Raw genomic sequence first — 18710 nt, 5'->3', positions numbered from 1 at the left:
ATGTGAAATCGCATTTTTTTTAACATTTATAATTCTTGTGAATTCGAGTCAAGTAGTCTGACAGTTAAAGCATTCGCCTGTCACGCCATGTATCCGGGTTCGAGTCCCCTCATGTGTACAATATGCGAAAGACATCTGGTGTCTCCGTCGTGATACTGCGAAAAGCGGCGTAAAATCCTCACTCACAAACTCATTATATCGAGAGTTTGTGTTTGGAGATTTCACACATATATTTAGTGTATACGTAGGAATATATTATCCATTTTTATGCAGAAAACATGTTTGTACTTCAATAATATTGGTATCCTGACAGTGCGACAATTCCCAGCGTCACCACCCATTAATCATCTGCCCATCGTTGTTACGTGGGATCCTTAATATATAACATTACCACATACAGAGATGAAGGATTCCATTACTTGTCCATCTGAAGCTGGTTTCATGGTAAAACGGAACCACTTGTAAATATCACCGTATTGAGTTCGAAAACAATGAATAACTGCGGAAATAATTATTTTCAAACATTTTTGTGTGCGAAAGTTGTGACAGTCATCTAATTGTATTGTTTTATTTGTCAATATTGTATTTAGCTACTGTTTTAATTGGTTAGTTTGTTATCTAGACATATACAGGTTATTATTTATTTCAGGTACATAGTCACAACATTATCGTAAAATACAACCTTCGGATCTATTTAGATTTTGGAGTTGAATTGATTTTAAGGATAAACAACCCCGACCATCTTGTAATTCAAATGCTTTCGACTTAATTGAAATTGTTACGCAAAATTAAGCAGAAAAGCATGCTGATTTTAGAATAAAATTAACAATTTCAAACAGTTAACTTTGAAATTATTAACCTAAGGTCCGTTCTACAAAACTATCTTAACCATAAGACGATCTTAACTCCCATACCTTAACATTGACGTCCGACACTTTGTGCAAGGGGCAGACGGATAACCACCTGGTTAAAGGTTTCGCTCGTCACGCCGACGACCCGGGTTCGAGGCCCGACATGGATACAATGTGTGAAGCCCATTTCTGGTGTCCCCTGCCGTTAATTTGCTGGAATATTGCTAAAAGAGGTGTTAAACCAAACTCACTCACTCTCTTTGTGGAACGTAACCGGATGTATAACGGACTGATTCAGGGAAATGATTAAGTCGGCCAAAATGAACACCAAAGTATTGATAAGTCGAAATAGATTCTTGAATACGAAGTAACGGTATTCACCCGACAGAATCCGGATCGTTCTCTAATTCTCTAATATCGGCACTATGCATATGTCAACTACGGATTTCGCGAGTTAAAGATGTTTCAAGTATAGATGTCTATGTACCACGTGACGACCCTGCTACGCTTTGTGTCAGTAGCAAAGACATGTCCCTCGCTGTGTTGTTTTATAATACGTGCTGTTATTTTATAAATCACTGTTTGATCATCCTCCATTATCAAGGGTATTTATCTCCATTAAGATAAGTACCCTAAAGCTGTTCGCCGAAATACCTTTGCTTCGGAAGTGGCGTCACATCTCTTGTCACCAATTAGAGTTTCTTCCGCTCAAAAGTGTGATTTGATTGGACGGCTATTTTTAGCGCCCTGTCAATCAAACCGGATTCAAAACGAGGTTATGGTATCAAATGAATGAACGTGTTATTTAGCATAATGGAATGTAGATATAGTATACTGTATACTCGAGGATGTTATATGATGGGTATATGGGACTTTGAATGTTTAATTGAGCGAGTGTGTGAACGTTATTCAGAAAGTATATTTGTACATGCCATGCTTTATGATGACTGAGAATGTAGGTGATGTTTCAAGAGCTATTATTTATTTATATCATGTTGCATAATGACGATCCGAAACACATTGATACATACGGATTAATTCCACCTATCGTTTGTAAAATCAATTCTCCTTTTGAAAATGTAAGTGTTAAAGAAACAAACATTGACACTGATATTAGCCCTGTGCATGAAACAAGATGAAACAGTCTAGCGGATTCTTTTACAATGAAACCTTGTTAATCTGGACCCCCTTTCTCGCTTCTCGGTTTATAACTGTTAGAGGCATCTAGGCCAATAACAGTCAGAGGCGTCTAGGTCAATAATTGTTAAGAGACGTTTTGGTCAATAACTGTAAGATACGTCTAGGTCAATAACTGTTTGAGGCGTCCAGGTCAATAACTGTTATAGGCGTCTAGGTCAATAACTGTTTGAGACGTCCAGGTCAATAACTGTTATAGGCGTCTAAGTCAATAACTGTCAGAGGCGTCAAGGTCAATAACTGTTTGAGACGTCCAGGTCAATAACTGTTATAGGCGTCTAGGCCAATGACAGTCAGAGGCGTCTAGGTCAATAATTGTTAAGAGACGTTTTGGTCAATAACTGTAAGATACGTCTAGGTCAATAACTGGTTGAGATGTCTAGGTCAATAACTGGTTGAGATGTCTAGGTAAATAACTGTTAGAGATATCTAGGTCAATAACTCTTAGAGGCCTCTAGGTTAGAGGTCAATTGTACTGGGAACTGTCACGTCAGGAATACAAGGTTTCATTGTGTATGGATGTAGTGTGAATATTAATAGATACTTTCCTGCTGCAATGTTAAATCTTGCAATACAGGTAGTCCTAATAGTACTGATCTCACAAGTGCGGGGTCGAAATAAGTATATAGTATTCTTATACAGCCATTGTGGATACACAGTGTACTGATTTGACTCATTCTTGCATTGATAATTATGATTCAATATTATGAGAACAACGACCTCACCTGACGCTCTTTACTAGGCTAGCTTTCCAAAAATGCGAACTAGGCTCCGGCTCTGGGCCCCCTTCCACAAAGCGATCTTAGCGCTACGACCATCGTAAACCAGTGTTAAAGTATGAGAGTCACGATAACCTTACCGATAGGATGGCTTTGTGGAATGGGGTCCTGGTCTTCATAGAGAGTCTGGGTGACATCCTTTCTTTCTCTTGGATTTCAAATTTATGACGTATGTATAATTAAAGATAATGATTGGCCTAGTTACGCAGGGACACTTTCTCCGGTCCACGCGTAATACTGATATCAACAAGCACTTGGCCTAGACTGGGAAAGGGCCCAACCAATACCTTGTTTCATGGGTAGGGTGCGCTTGCGCTTTGTGTAGGGCAAGCGCAGCCTACTCCGGGAACCATTCTGCAGTTCCCTTTGAAACAAGATGGGCAGAAAACCGGATGTAGATTCTAATTTAACCGGATATAGATTCTAATTACACCAGACGTAGTGTTCTACGAGAAATGAGTCGTGACTTGTGACTGTTTTACTCTGCGATCTCTTGAGTAACACCCAGAATCCATTAATGCCGGAATGTGGGTCATCTGGTCATCACATTGTACTATGAAGTTGTGCCAAATGTGTCTTTTATTCCCTATATGTATATATTTGAAATATTTGTAATATAAACATTTTGTATTTTGAACCATGCGTACATGCTCCGCTGTTGTGTCAGACTCTCACATGAATTGTTCATATTTTCGAAGGTTTTACTATAAATGACCACGTTTCTGTAATGATAATATTACAATCGTATTATGCATGTATTATTGTGACGTAATGTTGAGGTGAAATGGGGTTTAACGTCGCGTTCAAGATGATTGCACCTATATAGCGACGTGCATGCACGTGTGTGGGGGTGCTTGTCCAGTGCGGACAAAGGCTGGTTTCATAGTGCTATCACACTGAGATACCATGCCGCAGTTTAACATGAATACCCCACTCAGACACAGTATACTGACTCCGAGCCGACCAGTCCTTGTTCGTAGATGTTCTAACCCCTTTTAATGCCGAGCGCCAGGCACGGAAACAACAAGTACTATATTTTAACGTATTTTGGTATGACGCGGCTCGGGATCGAACCCTGACTTTCCCCTGTGAGGTAATAACATGTTTGTTGAGACCAGAGTGAAAACTATATACGGTGCTGTATATTTTGATTAAAAGAATATGTGTGGTTCCCAAGCACAAGCTATTTAGTTATCATAGCGGAAATAGCCGAAGAAAGGGGAGTGAGATTCAAGTCCAACTCATCGTGCCATTCCGGAGCTACGGGATGAAGAGGTTGTGAGTTAGCTTTGATTGTAATTACGCCTTTAAGTCATTTTCAAACATCGCAAGTTCCCGACATGGCTGGGTTTGGGGTATGTATTATATGTATATACACCTGCATACAGAGAAGCACCACCCCGTTTCTTTTACGTTGTATCTTGTACTGCCTTGTATCTTTTACAAATATCTACATATGAAATTGGTCATATTTTGCAAAATGTCTAATGAACCGACCATTTTGATATTCTAGAGGAGGAGAGCTGGGATTTTGTACGGAGAACATTTTCTTCAACTACAGCTGCAAAACCAGATTTCTTTTTAAAAACACAATTAAAACTATGGGCCTAAATTTGTTTTCCTGAAAACACATTGCAACAATGCCTTTTTTTGTGGCAGACATTATTTTACTGAAGTAAAAATATCTTTTTAAAGAAATGTCGGGGTAATTAATTTTTATGGATAAAATCCCAGCCAAAAATGTAAAGCAAGATAATGAAAACCGGGACGTAACAATTTAATTAATTGTTTGATAAACGTTTAGAAGTCGGTAGAGAATGAAGACATGAAATGTTTATGTATAACAACTTTTCTATACGTTTTCCACGTCTGAGGTAACAGTTTACTTTCAAAAGGTAATTGACAGCCCGAATTGATCTCTAGCAACCCATGCTTGCCATAAGAGGCGACTAACGGGATCGGGTGGTGAGGCTCGCTGACTTGGTTGATGCATGTCCTCGAATTCCAAATGCGTAGATCTTTTGCCCATGATGTCAAACACTGGATTGTCTAGTCCAGACTCGCTTATTTACAGACCGCCATCATATAGCTGGAATATTGCTGAATGCGGAATTGAACAACAAACAAACCAAAAATATATAAATGACAGCCATTCACATGGTGAGAAGCACCGACAGGCCGTTAGAAAGAAGAAGGATATTGTCATCGATAAAAAATGTCATTCCTTCAACAGATCAGTAGTTTTATGAAGACTTTCCAGCTAATTGAGCTTGAATGAATGAATGAGTGTTTCATTTTGTCTTATTGCTATAAATCAACTTTTGTCCAGGAATATGTAGCCTTTGTTCATAGACTTGTCAAACCCGTGCGTCACACTTGCATCAAAGTTATTTGTCATCCATCGCGACGCTTTCAATCTGAGTTGAAACGTAAGCATAAACCACTGCCACCATCTATTTTTTCAGTGTATTATATGGACATTTTATTTGATCTATTATTTTACATAAACACATTGTCTCCATTATTTTATTTGTCAATAAACAAATACCAAATATTCTCATTGAATACACTTGTGTTTTTGTGTGTGCGACTGTATAACACTATGTGGGCGATGTGGCAGCCAAGTGGTTAAAGCGTTTGCTCGTCACGTCAAAGGCAAGGGTTCGATTCCCAACATGGGTACAATGTGTGAAGTCAATTTCTGGTGTCCCCCGCCGTGATATTGCTGGAATATTGCTAAAAGCGGCTTAAAATCATACTCATTCACTGTGACGGACTGCGTAAGTTATTCTTCATTAACGCCGGTTGACACAGGTTGAAACTGATCAACCTTGGTTGCCAGAAATGTGGTAACTTCATTCACTCAAACTATAACAGTCAAATGACAAACACAATTTAGACCGGGAAATATTTAATGACAACTCCTAACAGCGTATGCCTGGTGAACTGGTCCCAAACACATGTAAAGGCAATGTAAAAAAGGGAACATATGGTACAAGTCAAAATAGGTAAGTGCACAGGACATAAACTCATAAACATAGGCATCGATCCACGCATTTGGGATCGAAGACATGCATCAACCAAGTCAACGAGCTTGACCACCTGATCCCGTTAGGCGTTTCTTACGACAAGCATAGTCGCTTATATGGGTTGCTGAAGACCTATTCAGCCCCGGATCTTCGTATATAGAGCATGCTCGAGTGTACTTCAAAAGTGAAATGTAGACACCAAATGCTGGAGCAGCTTGCAATATTGCTCGATATGAAGGGAAAGCTAACCGTTTGAAAGTTGAGTGAGTGAGTTTAGTTTAACGCTGCTTTTAACAGTTTTCCAGTTATATCACGGCGTGTCAGCTTAATGTGGGAGGAAAGCCTGAAGTGATGCAGGTCTTAGACGTTTACCACTTCGGTGAAACCCACGAGCAAGGGTATGGTGCTGACAAACCTAGAAACATAATCGGGGCGAACCGTGATTCGAACCCACAATCATAGGTTTCTGGCGTGTCCAAGGGACGCAACTCTGCACAGCGAATCGCGGCGCCTTAGACGGCTGGGCCGCCCTTGCCCCCGTTGGAAAGATGAAGTCACACAGTCTTGTTAATAGTTTTTTCATTTGTCACTCTGCATTTTCAGGCACATATCTATAAATACCAGCGTGTTATGCAACACGTATGTAATAATGGGACACATACATTCCCTTGCTTAAACGAGTACTTACAAACTCCAAACGAAAGTAATAAACGATGGTTTCCGGTCACGTGGCATCATCTATGCCTAAACGGTCAAAAGCTGAGCTCGATCTCCTTGACAAGGACGATTTTGACGTAAGCGAATTTCAAACGAACCAGAGATCTACTTATACAAGATAACTTTTAACCAGAGGATCAACAAGACGCAAAGAAGTTTGGTAGCATACCTACCTACTGATGTCACAAAGCGCGCATATGTAACCCAGAAGAACAAGTTGTAATTTGCATGTGGTACCTTCAGAATCAGGAATAAGAATATGGCACAATTCAGTTTAAATATTTATGTGGTATTAAAGTAGAAAATAAACATATTATGAAAACAAAACTAGTAATATGCTTTCACAACGATGACTTCCTGAAACACGTGTTCTCGTGTTCCTGGAACATGGGTATAAGTTGACACAATCGTAGTGGTATATGAGACGGTTGATACTGTTGATATATCTTGAGTGGTATAGTTATTTTTCTTCTTCATAATTACACTTTTCAAAGTAAAAGCTACATTGTGGTTATATTATTTTATAATGAAGTAGATCTGTGGAGACACGCAGATATTGTTAACATTTACACCCACATGGTTTCGTGTGCGTTTGTTATGTTTAACCAAGAACCACACTGCTCTATGAGAGTTACCTCCCTTATCAGCCAGCCTGACCACCCGATCCCGTTAGTCGCCTCTTACGACAAGCATAGTCGCCTTCTACGGCAAGAAATGGTTGACCTGAAGACCTATTTACATCCCGGATCTTCACGGGTCTCAAGCGTTTGGTGCCACCATGAGATAATTAGAAACACACACACACACACACACACACACACACACACACACCAGTACAACAACGTTTACACGGATGTATTCCGCCAAAACATATAAACACTGAATATATTAACCACTGAATAAATGCAGTTTACACAAAATCCTTTAGGGCATTTATTCCCAATTTTGTTACCTATACACGTATACAATACATCGATCTTTACACTTATAGCCCTTATAATTACTATTTTACGTTTAGTTATTTTCTGTCTATATGAATACATCCGGTATTGCGACGTCACTGAAAACCTGAATTTATACATTAATTCTAACCAATGATAATTAGCACCATTTTCTGAGAATGAAATATTAGATAGTTATATGAGAGATTTGAAAGTTTTCGGGCTTCGAAATTGTTATTATAAGTAAGTATTAACTATATTTTACGTTTTGATACTTTTATGTTGCAAGGGTTGTCTTCCATTATCACAAAGCATCATAAATCTATGAGGGTAGTTGCATTTTAAATTATTTTAAAGAGATTAGTTTTGCAAATCTCCATGTTTCTAAAAAACATTAAGGCATTTCATGTACCGCTGTATTTCATTTTCACACAGAAATGTTGCTTCATGAAAAAACTTCTGTTGCGATTTTCTACAGTCAGTTCAAACCAGTTATGATCGAATCTTTTTCCTTACACGTGATGGTGGTCGCTGCGATCGTTATATAAGTGTCGCGTGTGCTGCTTGCAGAAGCTTATTAACCTGTTCAGTACTTATGATTTCGCAGAAAGTAAAATCTTTCTTGCTGTTTATTGCTTAGATCATGGACCCTAAATATAGATATTAAGTTTCCATGCTTAGACTAAAAAATTAATTTTCCCTATTTTCTTGTGTATTAATGATTGTATCGTGAGATTGCTGTTGAGTAGTTTTTTTCTGATGGCATCGACTATTCGAATACAGAGTTGAAAAAATGACTACATCAACATTCAGAAAAAAGTGGGATACAATTATGTGTAGTCAGCGACACTATACGAAAAGAAATCCTGCGACTTGTCATATCGCCCATGAAATAGGGCCATGCATATAAAGCTCTGTACAACCCTCTTCACTTGTGTCGCTGTTGGGATAACTGAACATTGAAAACTCTACGCATAGCGGTATCCTCTTTAGGTGGTACAATTAGATTCCTATTCACAAGGTGCGGAGCTCTACAGCGGAAGTTGTCAAACGGTATAAGCACATGGCAAAATGGCAAGTGATACAGGACCGCTCGTTGAGGAATTAAACTTCAAACACCTGACTGTGCCAGATTTTGGAAATCCGAAGGCTCAACAACACAAGGTGAACCATTTATGAAGACGCTTGATGATGTGTCTCTGTCGCCATTTGTTACATATGCATGTTCGCATTTGGACCCTTAGTTTTCGCGCACTACGATGGCGTGAAGATCGGAGAATACTAGATTGAAACATAGACCATACACCGATTTCTTGGGTATCTGGTCTTTGATTGAACAAACTACTTTCATAATTAGTATACTGTGGACTTGTTCTGAGCGATGATGATTATGTTGAGACACTTTTCACTTTGGTTGTTTGTTGTTGGGGGAGGGTCTGTTTATGTCATATGAGTGAGTGAGTGACTTGGTGGAGTGAGTGAGTATGGTTTTACGCCACTTTAGCAATATCACGGCAGGGACACCTAAAATGGCCTTCACACATTGTACCTATGTCAGGAATCAAACCACCAGGTGTTCGGCGTGGCGAACAAACACTTTAACCACAAGGCTACCTCACCAGCCCTTATGTCAAATGATCATCTCATAGGTAAACGCAGATCAGATAATATTTTACCCCGCTAAATTGATGTGACCGGGTGATATGAGTTTAGTGAAGTAAAGTATATAGTGATGTAAACATGGTAAAGTAAATCACTTGTCATCTGAAGTTAGCTTAAGACACTCAGGACAAGTTCAGGCCTTACATTGGTCCAGAGGTACAGATTGATCTACCGATAAGAGGGAGAAAGCAAGAGAAGGAAAGAGATACAGTGTGTGTGAGAGGCATGAGAGAGAAGCTAGATTGAGAGACTGCTCCATGTGCCTCAACACACTGAAAGTTACCGAGTACACTGGATATACTGTTGTGTTGTTGTGATGTATTGTGAGTGGAGAGAATTTCCTCCCTACCTTTTTTGTTTGTTACTTTGTTTGTTGTTTAACGACGCACTCAGCAATATTCCAGGTATATGACAGCGGTCTGTAAACAATTGAGTCTGGACCAGACAATCCAGTGACTGAAAATGTGAGCATCGATCCACGCAATTGGGATACGATGACATGCATCAACCATGTCAGCAAGCCTGACCACCCATTCAGGTTAGCCTTTTACAGCTAGCATGGGTTGCTGATTATCTTCACGGGTTTTGAATTTAGTAAAAGTATACACACACACATATATTGCTATATTTCTTTGATGTTTCCCGAAGCTGCGGTAATCCCAACCTGATAACGTCAGTTATCAAGCTCCTCATGTACATATGTGCCTCTCTACCTTTCAGCCCCTTCAGGATCTGTTGAAACCTCACATTGAGTCATTTAACTATCTGATCCATGAAGGCCTACAAACAGCAGTCGATGTAAGTAATGGGCATGGGGGGGGGCGGGGTATGGCAAATGGTGGACAATTGTTGTTGGTTATTTTGTTAAATTAAGGTTAAGTTCTTATTTTCTTAAATTTAGGGGTATTTTGACATTTTATTTTAGGGATTGTTTTTTAATGTATTGCAACATGCATGACTGGCATTAAAACACTTTTTTTTTATCAGGTTTATTGGTCCTCTTGTCAGTGAAATACAGGTTAACTCTACAAAGCCATAAAATGAGTTATGTATGTGTATTAACATGACCATGATGACTTGAAAATTTTTTATTCTGATTTATGAATATTTCATGACTTTTGTCAGAGCTGTAGATAAGCTGCATATAAGCTGAAATATGCAGATAAATGACATCCCCCTCCTATCAAATATGCAGCAAAAGCTGTAAAAAAATGCTTATGAAATAAATCTAATGTGTATATTACAACTGTTGGATAAAGTTATTGCGTATCAGTTACATTCGGTAAAACATGTATGCCGCTATGTACTACTGTTTTTTTGGTTTAAATATTTGCAGGGATTGTTACGAAATATGAGGGTAACAAAACATTTATATGCACAAAAATTGTGGATACCCACTAAAAATCAAACTCATGGGTAAAATACCCAAATAACCAAAAGATAAGCTTTTGCTCTGATTAGCTGCAGACTTAGGCCTGAATATCGGCCTCCGAGCAGGTGTAGGTATGCCTCTCGATAATCCCATATACAAGATAAACACAAGGGCAAAATATGATATCAAAATTTGCCATTTTCAGACAGCTAATTGTGTGCTTGTTAACATACTATTACCGAGTGTGCCAATATTGAAGATTCCTTGTTTTGAAACTGAAGACTACTTATCATCAGTGTCCCAGAGAATCTCTTATTGATGTTAAACCGAACAGCTCAAGAAAACATTGCTGTATTTGTGTTGAAGATGTCACATTTATATAAGTGTTTTGGCTGAGATCATTTTAAAAGTCCACTTTCCACCCTTTCCGAACTAGACTGGAATTTCTGAGCTCTATCTTAGCACCACCAGTGGCTTTTACGAGTTACGTCCCTTCTATGTTCCACCAGTCAGATTCCATTTCTCATAGCGCTTGCATTGCTTGACACAAAATGGTGGTGCCGAGTCAGGACGATCTCATAAATATTTAAGATCTTACTTGTACATGTTGTAATAAAACAGGTTTTGCCCTTCAGTAAAACTTGAAAAGATTGGGAAAATATTGGGAAGGAACTACGCCCAGTTGATGGTACACATGCTTTGCAAATCCTGCCATCAAACGACTTCGGCATGGAAGTTGCCATTTTATTTATGAACCGGATGTCGATTTTATAACAGGATTTTGATTGGAGCCAAGTTCGGCAAGGGTTGAAACTGGACTTTTATAGTCAGATAACTACCTCTCCTCAGGAAGATGAGATCATTTGCGATTATAATTTTGGGATGTCAGTTCAGTTGGAATATTTTGTTTCAGGACATTGCTCCTTTACAGTTTCAACTCCCCAACAATGACCAAGTAACACTGAGGCTCTCAGTAAGTATGCTTCTCTTCCATGTGCCTAGGACTGGTGGTTACTCCAGGTGAGAACATGGGTTCCCCACAACCTGTAAGAGGTGTCTAATGGGAGGCTCAGACTCGCTGAATTGGTACACATGTCAACATATCCCAATGGTGTAGATCAATGCTCATGATATCAATCTCTGATTGTTTTGTCGAGATTCGATTTGTTGCAGACTGTCATCAATTTGTTGGAATATGGCTGAGTGAGGCGTTAAACAACAAGTCCTGAGACCAAATGAAATCTGAAGTGACTGCATGTTACATTTAATAAAGCACCAGCCTGAAATGACTACGTGTTACATTTAATAAAGCACTAGTCTGAAATGACTGTGTGTTACATTTCATAAAGCACTAGCCTGAAATGACTGCATGTTACATTTCATAAAGCACTAGTGTGAAATGAGCTGTGGATGAGATTTTGTTCATGATGTCCGACCCTGAATTTTGAATCCAATTTGAGTCAGGGGCCTACATATCAGTGAACTTTCCTCCCAACATATGTTTTCATCGTGTGCAATTCAAATGTGTCTTCAGACTACATTGTTTGTTGTGATTTCAGAGTCCATCCTTGGGTCTGCCATGTGTGTCGGAGAGCAACAAGCACGCCAGCACTCTCCAAGTGTTCCCCACCGAGGTAACGCGTCCAGTCCAACATGGAGTCAGAACTACATTGTCAGCAAAAGCTTGACAGCTGATTGTATTCCTTTTTTATTCCTTTCTATTACTGTGGTATTAAACATACTTAAGTTAAATTGCAGCTGTCAGTTATGAACGTAAGCCTATGATAATTGTGGGAGTTACGACCAACTTAGCACTAAGATCGCTTTGTGGAACTGGTTTCAGGTCTCATTTAAGACATGTCAGCCATTGTGTGTATTTTGTGTGAACAGTGCATCAATGTGTGTTGTTTGGTGTGTAGTGTCGACAACGGCGGACGAGCTACAAGGGGTCACTGGACATCCAGGTATCCTGCCATGTTGGGAAGCATCTGATAGAGGAGAGGGAACAGTCACTTGGACAATTGCCCATCATGGTGAAGGTAAGGGAACAGTCACTGGGGCACCTGCCCATCATGGTGAAAGTCAGGGAACAGTCACTGGGGCACCTGCCCATCAGGGTGAAGGTAAGGGAACAGTCACTGGGGCACCTGCCCATCATGGTGAAGGTAAGGGAACGGTCACTGGGGCACCTGCCCATCAGGGTGAAGGTAAGGGAACAGTCACTGGGGCACCTGCCCATCATGTTGAAGGTAAGGGAACAGTCACTGGGGCACCTGCCCATCATGGTGAAGGTAAGGGAACGGTCACTGGGGCACCTGCCCATCATGGTGAAGGTAAGGGAACGGTCACTGGGGCACCTGCCCATCATGGTGAAAGTCAGGGAACAGTCACTGGGGCACCTGCCCATCATGGTGAAGGTAAGGGAACAGTCACTGGGGCACCTGCCCATCATGGTGAAAGTCAGGGAACAGTCACTGGGGCACCTGCCCATCATGGTGAAGGTAAGGGAACAGTCACTGGGGCACCCGCCCATCTTGTTGAAGGTAAGAGAACAGTCACTGGGGCACCTGCCCATCATGGTGAAAGTCAGGGAACAGTCACTGGGGTACCTGCCCATCTTGTTGAAGGTGAGGGAACAGTCACTGGGGCACCTGCCCATCATGGTGAAAGTCAGGGGACAGTCACTTGGGTACCTGCCCATCTTGTTGAAGGTAAGAGAACAGTCACTGGGGCACCTGCCCATCATGGTGAAAGTCAGGGAACAGTCACTGGGGCACCTGCCCATCATGGTGAAGGTAAGGGAACAGTCACTGGGGCACCTGCCCATCATGGTGAAAGTCAGGGAACAGTCACTGGGGTACCTGCCCATCTTGTTGAAGGTGAGGGAACAGTCACTGGGGCACCTGCCCATCATGGTGAAAGTCAGGGGACAGTCACTTGGGTACCTGCCCATCTTGTTGAAGGTAAGGGAACGGTCACTGTGGCACCTGCCCATCATGGTGAAAGTCAGGGAACAGTCACTGGGGCACCTGCCCATCATGGTGAAAGTCAGGGAACAGTCACTGGGGCACCTGCCCGTCATGGTGAAGGTGAGGGAACAGTCACTGGGGCACCTGCCCATCATGGTGAAAGTCAGGGAACAGTCACTGGGGCACCTGCCCATCATGGTGAAAGTCAGGGAACAGTCACTGGGGCACCTGCCCATCATGGTAAAAGTCAGGGAACAGTCACTTGGGCACCTGCCCATCATGGTGAAAGTCAGGGAACAGTCACTGGGGCACCTGTCCATCATTGTGAAAGTCAGGGAACAGTCACTGGGGCACCTGCCCATCATGGTGAAAGTCAGGGAACAGTCACTGGGGCACCTGCCCATCATGGTGAAAGTCAGGGGACAGTCACTGGGGCACCTGCCCGTCATGGTGAAAGTCAGGGAACAGTCACTGGGGCACCTGCCCATCATGGTGAAAGTCAGGGAACAGTCACTGGGGCACCTGCCCATCATGGTGAAAGTCAGGGGACAGTCACTGGGGCACCTGCCCATCATGGTGAAAGTCACGGAACAGTCACTGGGGCACCTGCCCATCATGTTGAAGGTAAGGGAACAGTCACTGGGGCACCTGCCCATCATTGTGAAAGTTGGACGTTGGAAACAGAAGGATCTGTAGACAACTTGTTTAAACCTTGGTGAATATGCAAAATGGCTAGAGGCTGATTAAAAGAGAATTATTTTTCTCAGGATCGATGGTAATCAAATAGAATATAATGCCTAGCATGCCTGAAGAGACAAACATGATGTCTTTAACAGTCTGTGAAGCCTGTGTCCAGGAAAATCTTGTTTGGCCTTGTCGTAGTACACCCAGCTAGTCATAGTTCATATACATATTCAGTCATCATGGAGTCGTCACACGGATATAAGCAATAAAAGTATTCTATGAAACGTTGCATATTCAACTTCCAAGACTGCAGTTCAGTTGCATCTAAAAGAAACATTTTATGCCCACATCGACTATTACTTGTCGTGTATTGCATGTGCATGTTGGCATATGTTCATGTCTGACACCCTACATACCTAGGTGACCCTTCGATAACAGTGCTGAGTATGTAAGCAAGTTACAGTCTACCTAAAGTGATGCCAAGAGACAATTTGAACCAGTAGATTCAGAAATTTCTAGCGCAGACTGCTTTTGTTGTGTGTTATACCTGACATGTTTTCCGTGTTTCAGTCTGATCTGTGTAATTTGGCCAAACTGACCCCAGCACAGCTGATCCAGCGGAAGGAAGATGAGGAGGTTTGTGTGTAGAAGATGTCATGCTCTCAGACTTACCGTATACAACATAATAAGCGCCCACGGCGATATTTGCTATTATGTTGTCAATAAGCTCAATAAGCACCCCTTCCGAATGATCAGTGTACAGAAGATTTATTTATTTGTGTATATTACGCACTCGTGTGTCATATGCATCCTTAATTATAGGCAATTATATTCTGGAAAATATATCTGTCGTTTATAATACGCACAGACTTTTCTTTGTATCATTTGAGGCTGTCGTCATAAACCACAAAATTTATTATCTTTCAACACTGTTTTTTTTTCTAACAAAAATTATTTACTAATAAGAGTCCCCTATTTCTAATTTTGAGAGCGCCCTGAGCATATTACGTTGAATACGGTAATACACTAGTTGCACTCTGTTGTTTATCAATTTATTACTCGTCCAGAGTGTGAATGCTCGACTCACAGTCATCGAAGTAGAAACACGTCTTAAATTAATTCTTCATTTTGATCTCAATGGAGTTGTTATTAATTAATTGATTCAATTCCAGATGGATTGATATTTATATACATTGAGGAAAGCAAGTTTCTTTACCATGTTGGGGCGGTCGGGTAAAAGTGGTTAAAGCGTTCGCTCGTCACGCCGAAGACCCGGGTTCGATTCCCGACATGGGTACAATGTGTGAAGCCCATTTCTGGTGTCCCCCGCCGTGATATTGCTGGAATATTGCTAAAAGCGGCGTAAAACCATACACACTCACTCACTCACTCTTTACCATGTGAACACGACACTTGCCTGGACAGGAACATTGTGTCGTGGGATGTATGCTGGTGACAGATAGCTTCTCATTGGCTGCAAGTGATCAGCTTATCAGCACATCTAACAATCTCTCACAGACACTGATTGTTTCTTGTTGTCTACATTTATGTTGTTGATCCTGTGCTTCGGGTGATTTTTACCTGCCCATCGGATTAAATTGTGTGGCCTGGTACCAAACAGAGTATCATCTTCCGGAGGGTGTTAACTGACTATAAAAGTCCAGCTTCCATCCTTGCCGAACTTGGCTGGAATTATGAAGTTATAGTTTGCCTGCACTAACAAGTCAATGCATTGTCCAATCAAAATCACATAACATCAGGTTCGTCAACTTCCATGCAGATTTTGGTCGATTGCAGGATTCGGAAAGCCTGTGTGTCGCCCATTTAGCGTCAACAGATATTTTTGAAATATTTACATGTTAATCAAGGTGCTCACATGGTTTGAGGCACTTCGTGATGTGAAACCCATTTTAATTGCACCGCTATGATGTTTGACTCAATGCGAGTGATATGAGTGAATGAATCTGAGTGGTCAATAGGAGGGACCTAGAAGGGACTCATAAGAGCCACTGATGGCGCTACGATCGAGTCCAGAAATTCCAGCCTAGTTCAGTAAAGATGGAAACTGGACTTTTTTTATATAGTCAGTTAATGCCATTACCTCATGAAGATGACAGTATATCAGCCAATGAGTTCAGTGCTGGACATGTCGTCGCTGGACATATATCTGTTCGATCATCCCTGTGATCTAGTGTATAGAACTGAAGTTTGGCGATTCTATCCCCTACCGCATCATACCAAAAGAGATTAATAAAAGATGGTACTTGTTGTTTCCCTCTCTGGCATTCAGCATTAAGGGACTAAAACAAGGACTGCTCAGCTTTGTGTCTGAGTGGACCGCCTCTGTGGTCTGATGGTAGAGCGTCCGCGAGGAGAGCGGAAGGTCCAGGGTTCGATCCCAAGCCGCGTCATACCAAACGACGTTAAAAGATGGTACTTGCTGTTACCCTGTCTGGCCCTCTGCATTAAGGGGCTAAAACAAGGACTGGTCGGCTCGGAGTCAGTATACTGTGTCTGAGTGGGGTATTCATGTTAAACTGCGGCATGGCATCTCAGTGTGCTAGCACTATAAATCAGAATCAGTCCGGACTAGTACAAGCAGCCACGCACACACATACACGTGCATGCACATCGCTATATAAGTGCAATAATCTTGGACGCGACGTTAAACCCCATTTCATCTCACCTCACCTGTGTCTGAGTGGGGTATTCATGTTAAACTGTGGCATGGTATCTATAAAACTAGCACTATGAAACTGACTTAAGTTCGGACTAGTACAAACAGCAACACACCACCGTATACACACATGTGCATAATAATCTTGAATGCAACAGTGAACTGAAACCCCATTTCACCTCACCACGTATCAGTTCATTTGTCATCATCCTTTGTGTGTGATGTTGTTGATGATGTTGATGCAATTACCGATATGTCTTTACCTGGTGTCTCCATCTTCTTCTCTTGTAGGAAATCGGAGGCTACTTTGTGATCAATGGAAATGAAAAAGTCATTCGAATGTTAATTTTGAACAGGAGAAATGTGGTAGGTGTTTATTTCTTTACATGTAGCTAAATTTAAACTTATTGACTAGCTCTATTATCAAATAGATGAAATGGAGTTGATTCCTTGTTTGTATAATGAATAATACTCACAATGATAATTTATTATGTGAAAAGACAAAGGCCCAGATAGAAAAGTATTTGTGTAAAGGTTCACGACTGAGAGTGAGAATGAGGTCTTTGTGGGAGTAGTAAGACTGAGCAGACAGATAAAAAAGTGACACTAAGAGCCCATAGGTCCAAGGTGTTACATATCAACTTGAGACCAAGTACTTGCTGATAGCAGGAAACCCTGTATGTATAGAACAATGGGAAGATGTCACTGGAAGTTAATAAAGTAGGGGTGGCGTGCGATGAAACATAAGACATGTAAGTATATTGTAAATTATACGGTGAAGACATGATTAATAATCTCTAACAAGAACCATTGAAGCACTTAGTGCTGATAGGTTTGTGAAATTGTTCTCTTGAGTGATATAAATGTATATGTTAGTTACATACTATTCTTACCTGTAGGGAAGTAGGTCCCCATGCCATAAAGGGCGACTTGGATCGATTGGTCAGGCTTGGTAACTTGGTTGACCGTGTGTTGACCGTGTGTTGACCGTGTGTTGACCGTGATGGCTTGGATCGTTGTTCATTAATATCTGTCACTGGATTGTCTGGTCCACAATCGATTTGTTACAGGCTGCCATCATATGGCTGGAACATTGCCGAGTGCAGCATGAAACACCAGACGAAATATAATCATGAACATGTGGCGAATGATTGAGTGTTTTTGTCCTGGAACAGCCTCTGTGCTTCAAGCGAGAGCGGTGGCGGATGCGAGGGAAGCAGTACACAGAGTATGGCGCCACCTGTCGGTGTGCGAAGGAGGATCATGAGGGGCAGGTAAGCACCTTCCCGCTGCGACACCCTCCTGGTACTAACATGCAAGCAATGTGCAAGTGGCCATTACACGAAACTTCAAAGTTTTCCCTAAAACTCTAAATTATACATTTATGTTTTGTGTGTATGGCTTTGTGAATATTGCTGACTGCAGCTGAGAATATCAAACATAAATACAAATATAACACATGTCTTGATTTGATTCAGTTCAATTATGCACACAAAAAACTTAATCAGTACCGTATTCAACGTAATAAGCGCCCAGAGCGCTCTCAAAATTAGAAATAGGGGGGCTGTCATTAGAATAGTATTTTGGTGAAAAAAAACAGAGTTGAAAGATAAGTTTCGTGGTTTATGCTGACAGCCTGAAATGTTTATATACGACATATATATTTTTCCAGAATTTCATTGCCCAAAGTTAAGAATGCGAATAACACACGAGTGCGTATTATACGCGAATAAATAAGTCTTTTGTACATTGATCAATCAGAAGGGGTGTTTATTGGGATTGTTCACTAGCCAATATATTAAGAAATATTGCCGTGGAAGCTGATTAGAGCA

At 41.1% G+C, this 18710-nt stretch overlaps 1 protein-coding gene across 1 annotated transcript in view; it reads left to right on the top strand.

The window, feature by feature from the left end:
* Positions 1 to 8547: 8547 nt before the first annotated feature.
* The window catches only part of LOC139464851 (DNA-directed RNA polymerase I subunit RPA2-like), a 45710-nt gene continuing 35547 nt past the window's right edge, over positions 8548 to 18710 (top strand). The window contains exons 1-8 of the mRNA XM_071246403.1: positions 8548 to 8678; positions 9897 to 9974; positions 11462 to 11521; positions 12108 to 12182; positions 12468 to 12587; positions 14772 to 14837; positions 17170 to 17244; positions 18054 to 18152. Coding sequence (XP_071102504.1) covers positions 8586 to 8678; positions 9897 to 9974; positions 11462 to 11521; positions 12108 to 12182; positions 12468 to 12587; positions 14772 to 14837; positions 17170 to 17244; positions 18054 to 18152 — 666 coding nt within the window. The 5' untranslated portion in view covers positions 8548 to 8585. The remainder of the gene's footprint in view (positions 8679 to 9896; positions 9975 to 11461; positions 11522 to 12107; positions 12183 to 12467; positions 12588 to 14771; positions 14838 to 17169; positions 17245 to 18053; positions 18153 to 18710) is intronic.

This window comes from Haliotis cracherodii, unplaced genomic scaffold (genome assembly GCF_022045235.1).
Source record: "Haliotis cracherodii isolate W230 unplaced genomic scaffold, xgHalCrac1.p SCAF_17, whole genome shotgun sequence".
Taxonomy (NCBI): Eukaryota; Metazoa; Mollusca; class Gastropoda; order Lepetellida; family Haliotidae; genus Haliotis; species Haliotis cracherodii.
This window is presented reverse-complemented; position numbering and strand designations above follow the sequence as displayed.